Raw genomic sequence first — 14,369 nt, forward strand, 5'->3', positions numbered from 1 at the left:
TTACCTAGAAGACTAATAAAAATGGAGCATTTTTTTTGCTATGTGAGCTAAGGATATTTTTTTTTATTAATCAGCAGAAAATTCACACAGGAGACCCCTGTGTTTAAGAACAGTTTGACAATGATAGCATGGTAGAACATTTTCCCAATAGTGCAATCCATGAAGGTGTTTGAGGTGTGAGATCCTGCTAACACAATTTGTACTAGCATTTATTCAAGAGTACACATTCTTCATCATTAGGCTTGCATGTGACAAAGATTCTTTTCTTGACCAAAATTTATCCAGGTTCCTCTGAGCTCCCTTCAGAGCTAAGCCTTAGACTTGACTTATAAGAACTGCAACTCTCAGCCTTCCTAAACTCAGCAGTGCCCAAAGAAGTTGGTTGTTCCAGCCAAAAGCTGACCATAGGTCCCTGACCACCCTTTTCTTAGAAGCATTTACTTTAACAAGTTGTGACTGTAAATCCCTTCTCTGTCCCTTTTAGATGTATCTTCTACAACACAGGACTGTCTCCTCCTGGACCTGGGAGTCATCTCTTTGAAATGTAAACCTCCAAGGTTTTCTGTTGCCTCTAGTCTTATAAGAGGGTAAGGGCTTAACTTCACTGGGTGCCCTGATACAATTTGCAAAACTACCTCTTGCAATGAAGATTTGAAAAGTTGTTTTTCCTTCAGATAGCCCAATGAACAAACCCAGATGGCCTAATCACATTAGTGAACCTCTCTTCCTGTTTTTTTGTAATTTTCAATTGCTCTGACTCTGCTCAAGGCCATGTTTGTTCCTCCACCCTATTCCCTCATTCGCTTTCTAAAGCACCCTGTCATTTCTGCATAGATTGGAATTCAGCTCGGTTCTATGAAACTTTTCCCCTACCTCAGTAGTAGTGAATAAAATCGTTCTTACTACCTTTAATCAGTGCCCAGATTTTTTTGTTTGTTTGTTTGTTTTGTTTTGTTCTGTTATTTTTGTTTGTTTGTTTTGCCACTGGATGCCAAATAAATAGCTACAAGTCAAAGAAGATAAAACAAATATGAGGTTTATGATACAGAAGAACATGCAAGTAGAGGTAACACATGACTGTGTGTAGCTTCTAAGGGCCTAAGAGATCAGCAAGTTCTACAGAAAAAGTAGAACCCAAAGGACCAGTAATTTCCATCAATAGAGGAAAGGTAGTAGTAGTAGTACAGCCAGAACCACTATAGCCTCCAAATCCATTGCTGGAGCTAGAGACATAAAACAGGCCACCAACACTAAATAAGGCCACTGTAGGTGTTTCCATAGTAACTCATCATATCAGGAGTTGAAGATTTGGTTTGATGGTGAAATAAATGTCCTGAGAATGAAGACTGGAAAGAAACCAGTTCATTTTGGCATTCTCAGTGAAACGTGTGGCAAACCACAACATGAGCTTCGTTGTCTTTGAAAATGAATATCTGATTAAAAAATAATACCACTTGGACATAACTTTATTACTAAGGGTAGTTTCAAACATGGATGAAGTCAATTTTTCCTTTGAATTTATTTAAATAGTGTGTCTAAGAACCAGTCTTTATATAGAAGAACAGGTTTTATGTTCAAAGCTAACGACTACACCTATTTCTACATTTAAAATGTAATCATCAAATCCCTTACATCAGGCAGCTTGTTTCTGTCGTTTTCTGAGAGTTTGGATTTGTCAAAAGATATTTCCTTCACTTTGCCTACAACAGAGTTTCAATTTGTACCAAATATCATGTTTTCTTTCTTTTAAAAATTGAATAAACTAGCATAACAATTATAAAACTACCATGCATAATTATATAATTTTAAAACAGGAGAGAGAATTTATCCAATATTTGACCATCCTTCTGTTTGCCTTTTCTGCAAGACAACATTCTAACTTCCTGCATATTGTGTTGGTCAAATTCTATTAGATTATATTCAAGCCTAACTTTCTTCTCACTGCTACTTTTCATGAAGCATCCATCCTATATAGAAGGATTATCCTATTGTTTCTAAAACTGCAATTTGTATCTATAGTCGAAGCTTGTTCTTACACCTTTCAACTAAATGTTTCTACACTTCCTACACCTGTGGAATATATTCTCCTTATAGTCTCTTTTAATATTCCAGACCACAGTCATCTATTGAATTGCTCTCTTTTTGTATTACTGAATCCCTATCATATAAAAGGTAATTTATCATACTTTTAGACAGGAAGATGATAAGTGAGAAAAAAATAAATGATTACTTCATGATCTTAGAAAGCTTACCCTTTCATTATAGACCCAAGGGGTGCTTGTGTGTGTGTGTTTGTGTGTGTGTGTGTGTGTGTGTGTATTCTACATGTGTATGTGTTGTATGCAGGTACAAAGCTAAATATATGGAAGTAGAAAATTAAAGGAAGCTAAAATTATTTAAGTTTTTTTAGAGAAAGAAAATCTATAATGGGCTGGATTGTCCTGTAAAAGAAATTCTGGAGAAGGTTTAAATTAGGCTGAATCAAAAATAAATTATAAGAATTCAATAGGGAAGAGAAGAGGAGACTTCCTCAAGAGGCCATGGTTTTAACAAATGCTGAGGAGGAACACTAAGCAAGATGTGCATGTAGACAGGACGGAAAACTTCTGCGAAGAATAACTGAAGATTAAGAAGTACGTTGTTTCCAGATCCATGGGGATCTTTGCATATTCCCTGCTGAATATGGAGAGTCAATCATTCTATGGTTATATCCAGGGTACTGCCACAAAGATATGACATTTTAGGAATAATTATTTGATGTCAGGATTAATTGCTTGTAAAGCCCAGAATAATTTAGATATTTGTGTGGTCTTTTGTGCTTCCACATGAATTGCACAAGTTTTTTTTTTCTATTTCTGTAAAAACGACATTGGTTTTTAATAAGCATTGCATTTAATCTGTAGATCACGTTGGGTAGTATGGCTATTTTAACAATATTACTTTTTCCAATCCATTAGCACAAGATATCAACCCATTTGTTTGTGTCTCCTTTAATTCCTTTCATCAGTGTTTTGTAGTTTTCAGTATATGCCTTTGTCTTTCACCTTCTTGGTTAAGTTGATTCTTAAATAATTTTTGTACCATTAAAACCCATTTCTTTGCATTTCAGTTACTAAACTACACTTCTAGAAATCTTCAAATATACCTAATTAGGGAAAACTTACTTATCAAGTTGAAGCTTTCCAAATGCTATATTCAGCCTAATTATCCAATATCAAATGTTGAAATTTAGTTTGCTTTTTTATTTTAAATTAAAAATTTTTTAAATATAACATATCCATTTCATATTCAGAAAGCATCAGCTGTTGTGTCATTTGTTATGCCTTTGATCAACTAGTTCATGTCTCAACAATTTTGTAAGGTTCAGATAAACTATATTCTCCTCTGATTACTTAGTTTGGTATGATCTATCTATCCAGGTTCTTTAAGTCCTGTAGTGCATATTTTTCCATGATAGAAATTTTAATTGGGGTACAGTTTTCATATACTTTTCATGGAAAAGTACAAACATAGATTATGTAATAAACCCATAAATGAATGTCATTCATCCTCAGCTATAATCAATTCATTGCCAATTATCTTTCATTTATACCTATACTAATGCCCTGTTTTATAATTCTGAAAAAAATCCAGACATCATACCATTTTATCTAAAGGTATGTGTGTATATAATATATATGGAACATGGAAACATAATATACAGAACATAAGGACAAATTAAAAATAATGGAACCAATTACAGTTGTACTTTGATCTTTCTTATTTCCTGGTAAAACAGGCTTTCATTAATAGGGTCACTTTTTAGATTCTGCTGCAGTGCTGCATAAATACTTGCTACTGAATTGGGTGAAAAACTTCAATTCTCTGTGGAATTGGTGAGTATCCCTCCTGTAATCATGCATAATTTCTCTAAGTTATCAAAAGGAATCACTACTGACACTCTTCTTTCTTGAATTCATTGCTGAATTATTGTGAGAATAGATTACGACATATGAAAACACAATAGGCTCACAATCGAGTGAATGGTAGGTCAGGAGGAACATTGTGTGAGATCGAGGGATAAGAAGAGAGATCTGAGGAAGCCAAATATGAAGCAGAAGTTCACGGCCCCTCTCACAGATGAAGCCAAAAACCAAGGACAAGATCTCGGAAGTAATTCCTGTCAAGTTTTAGACAACGAGAAAATAGTAATTGAACAGCTGAAAGTCACTAAGAGAATTAATCTGACTTAGAGGTGATGGGGTTTAATCAATACATCATAATGCCTTTGGCTTCTAAGAAGACACATTGCATCAAAGTATCCTGAAGACACAGCAATTGTTCACAGCTACCTGTTTTTTGCACCGCTTAGTAATTCAACAAAATCTGATGTCACCAGGAAAGGCATCCCACATGTTACAGCACTGAAGATTCTTAGTAATGCATATAACAATATTGAAAATAAAACAGGTGTTCCATGGACCGCTGAATTTTGTAGAGGAAAAGTATCTTCATTGGAATTCAGAAGGTCTAAAACTATTTGGTTCTGTGGGATTTCCAAACAAATGGAAACATGAACTAAGCAAAACATGTATCACTGGAAGGAGTTATAATCTTAAACATCAGTGAGTGTCATGTATAAGGGAACATAGTAGGAAGTAAATAATTCCACTTGGAAAAAAATTCGATGAAAAAACATTATTATTACAAAGCTTGAAAATCAGTTATGTCAAAATGAATGAAAGAAAACAAACCCAAGTTTTTATGCTTGTGAAAAATGTTTATTAGAAACTATGCCCAGAATTATCACAGAATAGATTATGAAAGAAGCTACATGTCAGTAATGTTGCAGGAATGAGAACGTCCAGCATGAGTGATGAAACTCTGGTTTAGATTCATATGTCTCCATTGATTTAAAGTGTCAATCTTTATTGCAATATCTTCAATAGCCTCTCAAAAATTTCACTGCTTGCTTTGAAGGAAACAAAACAACTAATTTATTTAAAAATTATTTAAAGGGCTTCCCTGGTGGAGCAGTGGTTGAGAGTCTGCCTGCCAATGCAGGGGACACGGGTTCGTGCCCCAGTCCGAGAAGATCCCACATGCCGCGGAGCGGCTGGGCCCGTGAGCCATGGCCGCTGAGCCTGCGTGGACGGAGCCTGTGCTCTGCAATGGGAGAGGCCACAACAGTGAGAGGCCCGCATACCACAAAAAAAAAAAAAAAAAAAAAATATTTAAAAATAATGAATAACAGAAAAAAAAATCAGAAAAATCCAGAGAACCAGTATCTTCTATAGAAAGTAGGATCAAAGTAGCCATAGCCATAACCACCATACTCTCCAAGACCATAATAGCCCAGGCCTCCAAAACCACCAAAGCCATAGCCAAGGCCCCCATAGTAGTTGCTGCAGTCATAGCTCATTGTGTCAGGTGTTGAAGCTTTGGTTGGATGTTGAAGGTGACTTTCCTGAGAATGAATATCACCAGCTGCACCCTGCCTTTTATACTCCCTCCGTGTGGGTGTGGTAAACCACAACACACAACTGTCATTCTCTCTGAAAATCCATCTTTGGTGAAACACAGTACTATTAAGCCGTACCTTTCTTTAAGAAGGGTAGTTCCAGAGATGCACAAATATGTTTTTTCTTTGAATTGAATTGAATTTTCATTCTTCAGAAACAGGCTTTGTGTTAATAATTATTTTCATGTCTTCAAAGTTTATGTTTTTACATATTTCTATACCTACATCATAATGATCAGGCTCCCTTATTTTAGATAATTTGAGATTTTGATCTTTGTCAGTGATATCTCTATTTTGCCTCAGATAGGGTTCTCTTCAATGATGATTGTTCCTTATTATTTATGATGAAATAAACTAGGGTAAAATTATTAAATAATCCATAAATGATTGAGAACACATATTTTTAGAAAGGAAATATGCACAAGTATGTGGCTTTTCTTTCTTGTTGCATATTTGTATGATAACCTTCTAAGCACCTTCATACGTGTAAAGATATTCCTAAAACATCACTTCTCTGAACCCATAGCCTGAAACAAAACTATAGAATATAATGTATGGCCCACCCTGCAGGTAAGTTAAAATGCTTCTCAACCATCAATTATTCTTTATTTAAACTCTGTGCTCCAACCACAATGTTTTCCTCATTGAGGACACACCTTGCTTACCTTTGTATCTGATCATAAGCCTACTTCCTCCAGTTTCTTGCCACTACAAGTGGCAATAAACCTCCACTCTACCTAGGTGAGCCCTCTCCAATTGTTTCTTGAAACTTCAGTTGCCTTTCTCACTCTAAGCTTTTTATCAGACATCCTTTCTCACTCTAAAATAACTCCCTCTCCTCATAGCTTTCTTCAACAATTCTAGTCCAAAAATGCCTACAAACATACATCTACTCTTTTAAGTTGACACTGCCTCTTACAAAATTTTTCATTTTTTGACTGGTTACTGGAACTGGTCTAAAAGTACTTCGAAGGCATGAAGCTGACACCTAGCACAATACCTTGTAAAAGGAAACAACATACGTATTTGCTGATTTTTTAAAATTTATTTTTTCCTGAAATGCAAATTCATATTGTATGAGTTTTTTGTAAATAGAGAAGTATTTATATGAAGGGATATAAATATTTATACTTATATACTTCAAATTGTAAAAAAATCAATTAAAACAAATATACTCAATAAAATATTCATATTTACATTATATTATGAGAAAGAAACAATGATAAGCCTTTGGGAAGGGAGATAATAGATGATAAATATATAAATGATGACTCCATTTACTTTAAATCCCACAACTTAATTGTATTCTCAATTGTATGTGTGCTTGTGTGCTTGTCTCTTTATGTTGTATGTATGTGTGTGTTATTTGGTGTATGTGAATGAAGACATATGTGTTTTTTCTTATAAATACCATAAAGTAGTATAATGGAGGAGTAAAGTGATGGATAGTTACACTGATTTCAAGGGTAATTTAGAGGAATTAACTATTATGGTGGCTGCAATGTCTTGCAAGTAAGAATTCTGTAGAAATGTGTAATGAACTGCATCTAGAGGATGTGTATAAGAATTTTACAAAGTGAGAAGAGGAGTTTCCAACACAGAAACTGGTTTTAGCTTATGATCAGATACAAAGGTAAGCAAGGTGTGTCCTCAATGAGCAAAGCATTGTGGTTGGAGCACAGAGTTTAAATAAAGAATAATTGATGGTTGGGAAGCATTTTAACTTACCTGCAGGGTGGGCCATACATTATATTCTATAGTTTTGTTTCGGGCTATGGGTTCAGAGAAGTGATGTTTTAGGAATATATATTTTCTCTGAAATGTGGATTGTATGGTGAATTCTTGAAAGCAAGAGAACCACTTGAGAAGCTCTTACAATATCCCGTCATAGTATGAAATAAGAAAAATGGACTAGGAAGGATGAACGTAAGGTATATTATTAAATATCAGTAGTATTTGTGCAGATTTTAGAGACAAATATGAAACTTACAGGACATAGTTATTATTTTTCCTTGTTTAAATGTAATGTGCTATCCTCCTTTAAGTTAACTTTATTAAAAATTAAATAAATAAACAGTATCAGGCCCCAAATTTCTCAGTACCAAATAATTATGACAAAATCCATTTCCTTGGAATTCTAGTCAGTCAACAGCCAATTGGAGGGGAAATATATTTGTAAATACCTGGGAATGAGAACACATGAATACAACCTAATTATAACAATAAAAAGAAAACTCTAAAAAAGTAAATATTTTGGTGCCAAGACCAACTTTGGAAAGTCACTTTGATTCCTTTACTCTGTATTTAAGATGCAATTATCTGCTGTGCAGAAAGAAAATTTTGAGGCATTTCTTCATAATTACAAATAATTTATAAGTGGAAATTACATGATGAAAACATCAATCATAATATTCTGTCAACAAGGTATCTTCATTTGGCAATCAAAGTGTCAGTGTAGATGCAAATATTCTGAGGTCAAAGCTTCTTGTCTTTTACTCATACATATGTCTATTTCTCTGCTCGTAAGATCATTAGCAGGAACTTTATTCGGCTTCAAGCCCTGAAAATGTGAACACAACTCACATTCTTCTTCTTTATCATCATTCATATGATCAGTATGCATGACATTCTTTTTTTTCTAACAACTCTCCAAGAAACTTATTTTAGCATATGCCATATATTGATATAATTGATACAATAATTTTATATGAAGAGAACCATTGCAGAAGTAACTAAGGTGGTGCCCTTACAAGGAAATAAAAGAAAGGCAATAAAGAAATTCTTCCATATAAAGACTTTCGATCTGCATCATTTTTTTCAAAATATAAAACCTTAATATTAGAAGCAAAGAGAAAAAGAGCAAAAAAGCAATAAAACAGAAGACCAAGGATAAGGAATTGCTCTATGCAGATGTTTGGCATCTGTAGTATATATGTATGGAATGAGTTATAATAAAAATACTTATATATTATAGTCAATTTTCATATAGAGTTAGAAACAGCAATTTCCAATCAAGCGTGATTGGACTGATATTTTCTCAGTCTTCAATTACATGACGATTTACAACTGTATAGCAGTCACTTCTGGTCAGCAGTATCATGATAAATCTTGATAAGATATAAATTTTCTCCTTGTTCACTTGTAAAAATTGGTGCCTTTTTATAATGTTCTACAAGTTCTTCCACGGTGCTGAATTTACGCTGCCCAATGCAGTAGACAGTTTCTTTTAGTTGGACTTTAAAATGCTTATTTTTCCCTTGTGCTTTTAGTGATACTGAAAAATCATTTGGTGGAGATTCACTATCATGAATGAGGAAATCAACTTCATGCCCTCTTTCATTTAATGCCATTTCTGCTTGGTGCCTGGTGACTTTCCCATAATACCATGGATTGCCAGCAAACTTTCCAGTGAGTGAAAGCCTAATGTAATCACACTGTGGAGGCGATGGTTCCAAACCTGAAGTTAATGGATTATTCTGCCTAATGGTAACATAGTTTTTCAGCACCAGAACAACCATTCCATTGATCTTCCTGCATTTCCACCACTCAGGGTCATTTTCAAGTTTTTCAATAACATCCATTATATCGCCTTTCTCAAAATTAAGTTCTTCATCATTGGTCGACCTGAATGGGTAAAGAGCCTGTACCAGATGTAACACTTGCCCAGTATTTAGGTTACTGACAACTGCTGCTAATTTCTCTGACAAAGAACCCACATGGTCACCCAAAGGACTGTCGCCTTCCTCAGTCATGTAGTTTGAAGGGAACCATCCAACATGTCCATTATAGCTACCCCACCACCACCCATCACTGCATTTCTCCATGACGATCATCTTTGTCCCTTTTATCAATGACAATTCATCCTCTCTCTCTGCCATGTCGTTAAATTTTACATAAGCAGGCACGTTGAGGTCATACAGACGTTCCCCTGGGTCAAAAAAGCTATCATCAGCAGGAGATGCAGAATCTGGCACACGAGGTTTTCTTTTCACTCTTCCAATGCCTAACGTATCCTTTAGGTCTTTTACAATCGATGCTTTCCGAGCACTGTTTTTCCTTTCCACGTAGTTAGAAGACACAAAACCCATTTTATCCATGGAATTTTGAACTCGCCACCAGGACTTAGAATCATCCAGAAGCCACAATCTCTCATTCTTCTTGATGTCCAGCTCTTGTTCTTGTTGGGCCACATAATCAAATTTGGCTACTACCACCACTTCTTCTGCCATTTTTCAGCAGCTTCTGCACTGTTCAAATCCATACTTACTGCTCTTTCATCTGATAATCAGCGTTAAGGGAACTGTCTTTATCACCTTAGGAATCCCCTTTTTCTCTCTAGAATTTGATTTCCTGTTTACTGTATTCTGCATGACATTCTTGAAATAAATCTCAAACTGCTTTCCTTTCTAGTCCAGACCCCATATATGGGCACAGTGTTTGAGCTGGGACTTCTTGGGCATGTGCCAAGATTACAGTATTTTATCTGCATTTCAATTATTTTCTTTTAAACATTTTTTTCTGTGACACTGTTTTTTTTTAATTTATGGCAGTATGAAATGAAAACCATTTTCATTATTTAAAGATGTCCATATACTATATTTCCTCTAATAATCCAACAATGACCCTAAAGCTCCAATTCCTTCTTTATCTTATGGAACATATTTTTCTTCTCCCACCCCATGACAATGCACATGCTGTTCTCTTCTTCAACTCTGCCCTTCTCTAATTTGTTTAAAATACCATTTTGGCAGGGGGTACGCGAAGTAAGGTTCTATTCAATACATCTCTCCACATTCCTTAAGTCCTAGAGTCCTTCTCACAAAATAAAACATTTAATTGTTACGGAAAATATGGTTATGGAAAAAAAATTAAATACAGAAATATAGTAATACAATATAAAAAACTCCCACCAATCATTCATTCATTTTAATGAATTACCAAGTCAGGGTCAATTGTATTTCAAACATAGCCTCACATGCTTCCTTCACTGTTGCATCATTTTGAGATGCCCTGCTTTTTAGGTCCATAAATATTTCAGTATATACCTGATAGATATAAAGATTCTTTCTTTAAAAAAAGGTATTGGGTGTGTGATTTTTTTAATTATTATTTATTTCCTGGAATTTAAGCCCCATTATTTAAAATGTCCTGTCAGGTTGGATTTAGTGCTATGTAGGTAACTGCTAATAACTGAATTGAAGTTTCTGATTTCTAGCTTGAATCAATGAAACTCATCCTCCAAATCATTTCTCCATTCACTAAATCACAAAAAAGTCAGCACGACTATTAGTTTATTAACACATTACTGAAGTATTAGTAAGAATCACTGGAGATCCATGAAAACTTGTGCAACTTACCTAATTAAATGAGAGTTATATTGGGAGTCCCATCATGTATAATTTAAAGATGAAAGTTAGGGATCTTAAGACCCTAATTATGAGAATATGAAATAAAAATCCATAACAGTCTCAGGTTTGAAGGAAGCCACCGCCCCCAAAAAAATAACCTGCAATAAAATCCCTCTCAAGACTTAAATGAGGAACAAATACTACTCAATCTGAGTTGGAAAAATTATAGAAACATTGATTCAAGCCTCAATTTTTTTTTAACTTATGAATAAAGTAAGGTCAAACTTGAAAAGTTACATATTAAAATGTTAAAACAATAAGGAAAGTCTGAACATAGAAAAAGACAACCCAGGTTTTCCAATTTTTTTATAAAAATTGAAGCCGCTGGGACTTCCCTGGTGGCACAGTAGTTAAGAATCCGCCTGCCAAGGCAGGAAACACCAGTTTGAGCCCTGGTCCAGGAAGATCCCACATGCTGCGGAGCAACGAAGCCCATGTGCCACAACTACTGAGCCTGTGCTCTAGAGCACGCGAACCACAACTACTGAGCCCATGTGCCACAACTACTGAAGCCCACGCGCCTAGATTCCATGTTCCGCAACAAGAGAAGCCACCGCAATGAGAAGCCTGCACACAGAAACAAAGAGTAGCTCCGCTTGCTGCAACTGGAGAAAGCCCGCGTGCAGCAACGAAGACCCAACCAACGTAGCCAAAAATAAATAAATAAATATATATTAAAAAAAAAACAAGGCATACTTTTAAAAAAAAAAAGATTGAAGCTGCTGGAGTGGGCAGTGTGTATGTGTTTGGCAGAAGAGGATGGGGAGGGGGAAACGATTCAAACAACACGTATCCCTGTCATTGTTTTCTAAGGAGGCTCCTAGTAGAGGGCACATTGAACAAAGACTGAGCAAAGAGGTACAGACAGCTCTTCCTTACAAGCTCATAAACATAACAGTTTCTAAAGAGTATATAGGTTTAAAAATATTCTGTCCCTGATATACTGAGAATAAAGTAGTTATTATATTAAAGTAATAACTTTACAAAGGAAGTGTTATTATATTCATAAGAATTAGTTTATGCCTAAATATTTTGTTTTTATAGGATGTCAAATCTAAAAAAGAACAATATATGAGCAAGTTATCACATGAGATGTAGAAGTTACAGGCTAAAAGTTAATAAGATCACTTCTAAGGAAGTAAATAATTGTATGGAAAAAATAAGTTTCAACCAAATATATTAATCAAATATGCAAAACTTATGAATAAATAGCGCATTTAGGTAGGCAAAAATAATGAAACAAGGTCCTGAATGTTGACAAATTTTATTGGAAAATACTTCCAGAAATATCACAGGAGGGATGAAGGAGGAAGCTTCATGTCAGTAACATAGTAGGAGTGAAGATAGGCAGCCTGTGTGGTGGATTCTGGATGGGGGAAACAGACCATTGTAGATGTAGAATGCTTTCAGTAAAATCCAGATGACCAATATCTTCCATAAAAAGAAGGATGGAAGTAGCCACAGCCATAACCACCATAGCCTCCACGACCATAGCTGGAACCATAGCCATAACCCAGGCCACCAAAACCACCAAGGCCATAACCAAAGCCACCATACTAGTTGCCGTAGTAGTAGCTCATTGTGACAGGGCTCAAGGATTAGGTTGGATGTTGAAGATGACTTTCTTGAGAATGAATATCACCTGCTGCCCCCAGACTTTTGTACTCCCTCCATGTGGGTGTGGTCAACCACAACACACAAGGGTCATTCTCTTTGAAAATCTATCTTTGGTGAAAAACAGTATTATTAAGTCATAACTTTCTTATGAAGGGGAGTTTCAAAGATGCATGAAATGTTTTATTTTTCCTTTGAAACATTTTTATTTTCCTTTTGTCATAACTTAAATTACATATATTCCTACAGTTAAAATATCAGCCTCCTTCACAATAGATCATTTCTGGTATTTCCTGAGATCTTTGTCATTACCAGACAATATCTTCTTCATGTTTTCTTACACTCAATTTTTGTCTATTTTAAATATCATATTTTCTATCTCTTTTTCTCTTTGGCTTTCAATAAATCAGGGTACCAAGTATTAAATAACCATGAATGGTTGAAACTAATCCAAAAATGGAAGACAAATTATTCAGAATAAAAACTACATTTCAGTGACTCTAATTTGTAAAGACAAACTCCATAGAAGGATATTCAAGTCACAATTGAGATAATACTTCTGGTATTAGTTTCCTAGGACTGCTGTAAAAAATAACCACTCATTGGTAATTTTTTTCCCAAAAGAGGAGAAATTTAAGTTCTCATAGTTCTAAAACCTGGAAGTCTAAAACCAAGATATTTACAGGGCCATACTCCCTATGAAGGCTCTGAGGAAAAATTATTCTTTGCTTCTTCCTAGACTCTGGTGGTCCCTGGTAATTCTTAGCATATCTTGTCTTGCTGCTACATCATTCCAATCTCTGCCTCAATCATCACAGGGCCTTCATCCTGTCTTGCATGTGTGTGTGTTCATGTGTGTGTGTGTGTGTGTGTGTGTCTAAATCTCTGTCTTCTTATAAGAACACCAGAAATTAGATCTGAGGCCCATCCTAATCTGGTATAAACTCATCTTAACCTGATTACATCTGTGAAGACCCTCTTTCCAAATAAGCTCACATTCACAGGTTAGAACTTTACGATTTCTTTTTAGGAGACATAATTCAGCTCCTTAACACTGCCTTTTTGATGAAACATACATCTTTTGTCAGATTGTATTTTGAAAATTAAGCTAAATTGAGATGAGTTTTCAGAAAATCACCTTCCTATATAGTTATAGGTTAGTTAGGGTGGAAAGAAACATTTTGCATGAGATTTGGAAGGCAGGAAATTAAACTAAAGCTTAATCTCTCAGCCCTCCCTTTTGTGAGACAGGAAAACTACAGGGGAGTTGAGTGAAAGGGATGCCCTTTTCCCAGGGCTCGGAGACAAGGCTCTGCTCATTCCCCTTGAGTTGAGACCTTTCCAGTTATGGGAAAGACTCTGGGTATCTTTCACAAAGCTTGCTCTTCTTCTCCCACTGCCAGAGCAAAGAAGGGATCTTTCTCAAATTTTCACGGTGTGAACCTGGTAGAGTTCCTGTAGATAAAGCCCATAAAAGTGTGGGCGCCTCTAAGACAAAAGTCCCTTAGAGTTTCTCACTTTTGCACGAATCCATACTCAGCCTCTAGTAACTTGTCACAATGAGAGTTTGAGTATTTGTAACAGTTTATGACTCCAGAGGCTTCTTCTGTTGGTAAGCAAATCTCAGCTGTGACTACAAATTCCCCCATTTCTCCAGATTTTAGGAGTGGTTTGTCCTGAAAACTCAATTTTCTGCTAGATTCTAGAAAAGTCATTGATCTTTAGTTTGTGCAGCTTTATCTTGTTGTAAAGACCAGAGTGACAATTTCCAAGCTCTTGTCATGTCAGAGCTAAAACAAGAAGTCCGAAATTTTTATTTAATGGAAAATAGAGCAGTTATTTCATTA

General features: G+C 35.4%; 1 protein-coding gene across 1 annotated transcript; it reads right to left on the reverse strand.

The window, feature by feature from the left end:
• Window positions 1–8,577: 8,577 nt before the first annotated feature.
• On the reverse strand, window positions 8,578–9,729 carry LOC309823208 (SH2/SH3 adapter protein NCK1-like; the record flags this gene model as incomplete). Its single annotated transcript, XM_082655350.1, has 1 exon — window positions 8,578–9,729. The coding sequence occupies one exon, from the start codon at window positions 9,727–9,729 to the stop codon at window positions 8,578–8,580; it is 1,152 nt and encodes a 383-aa protein (XP_082511476.1).
• Window positions 9,730–14,369: the final 4,640 nt, after the last annotated feature.

This window comes from Grampus griseus (genome assembly GCF_964374135.1).
Source record: "Grampus griseus genome assembly, chromosome: 5".
NCBI lineage: Eukaryota > Metazoa > Chordata > Mammalia > Artiodactyla > Delphinidae > Grampus > Grampus griseus.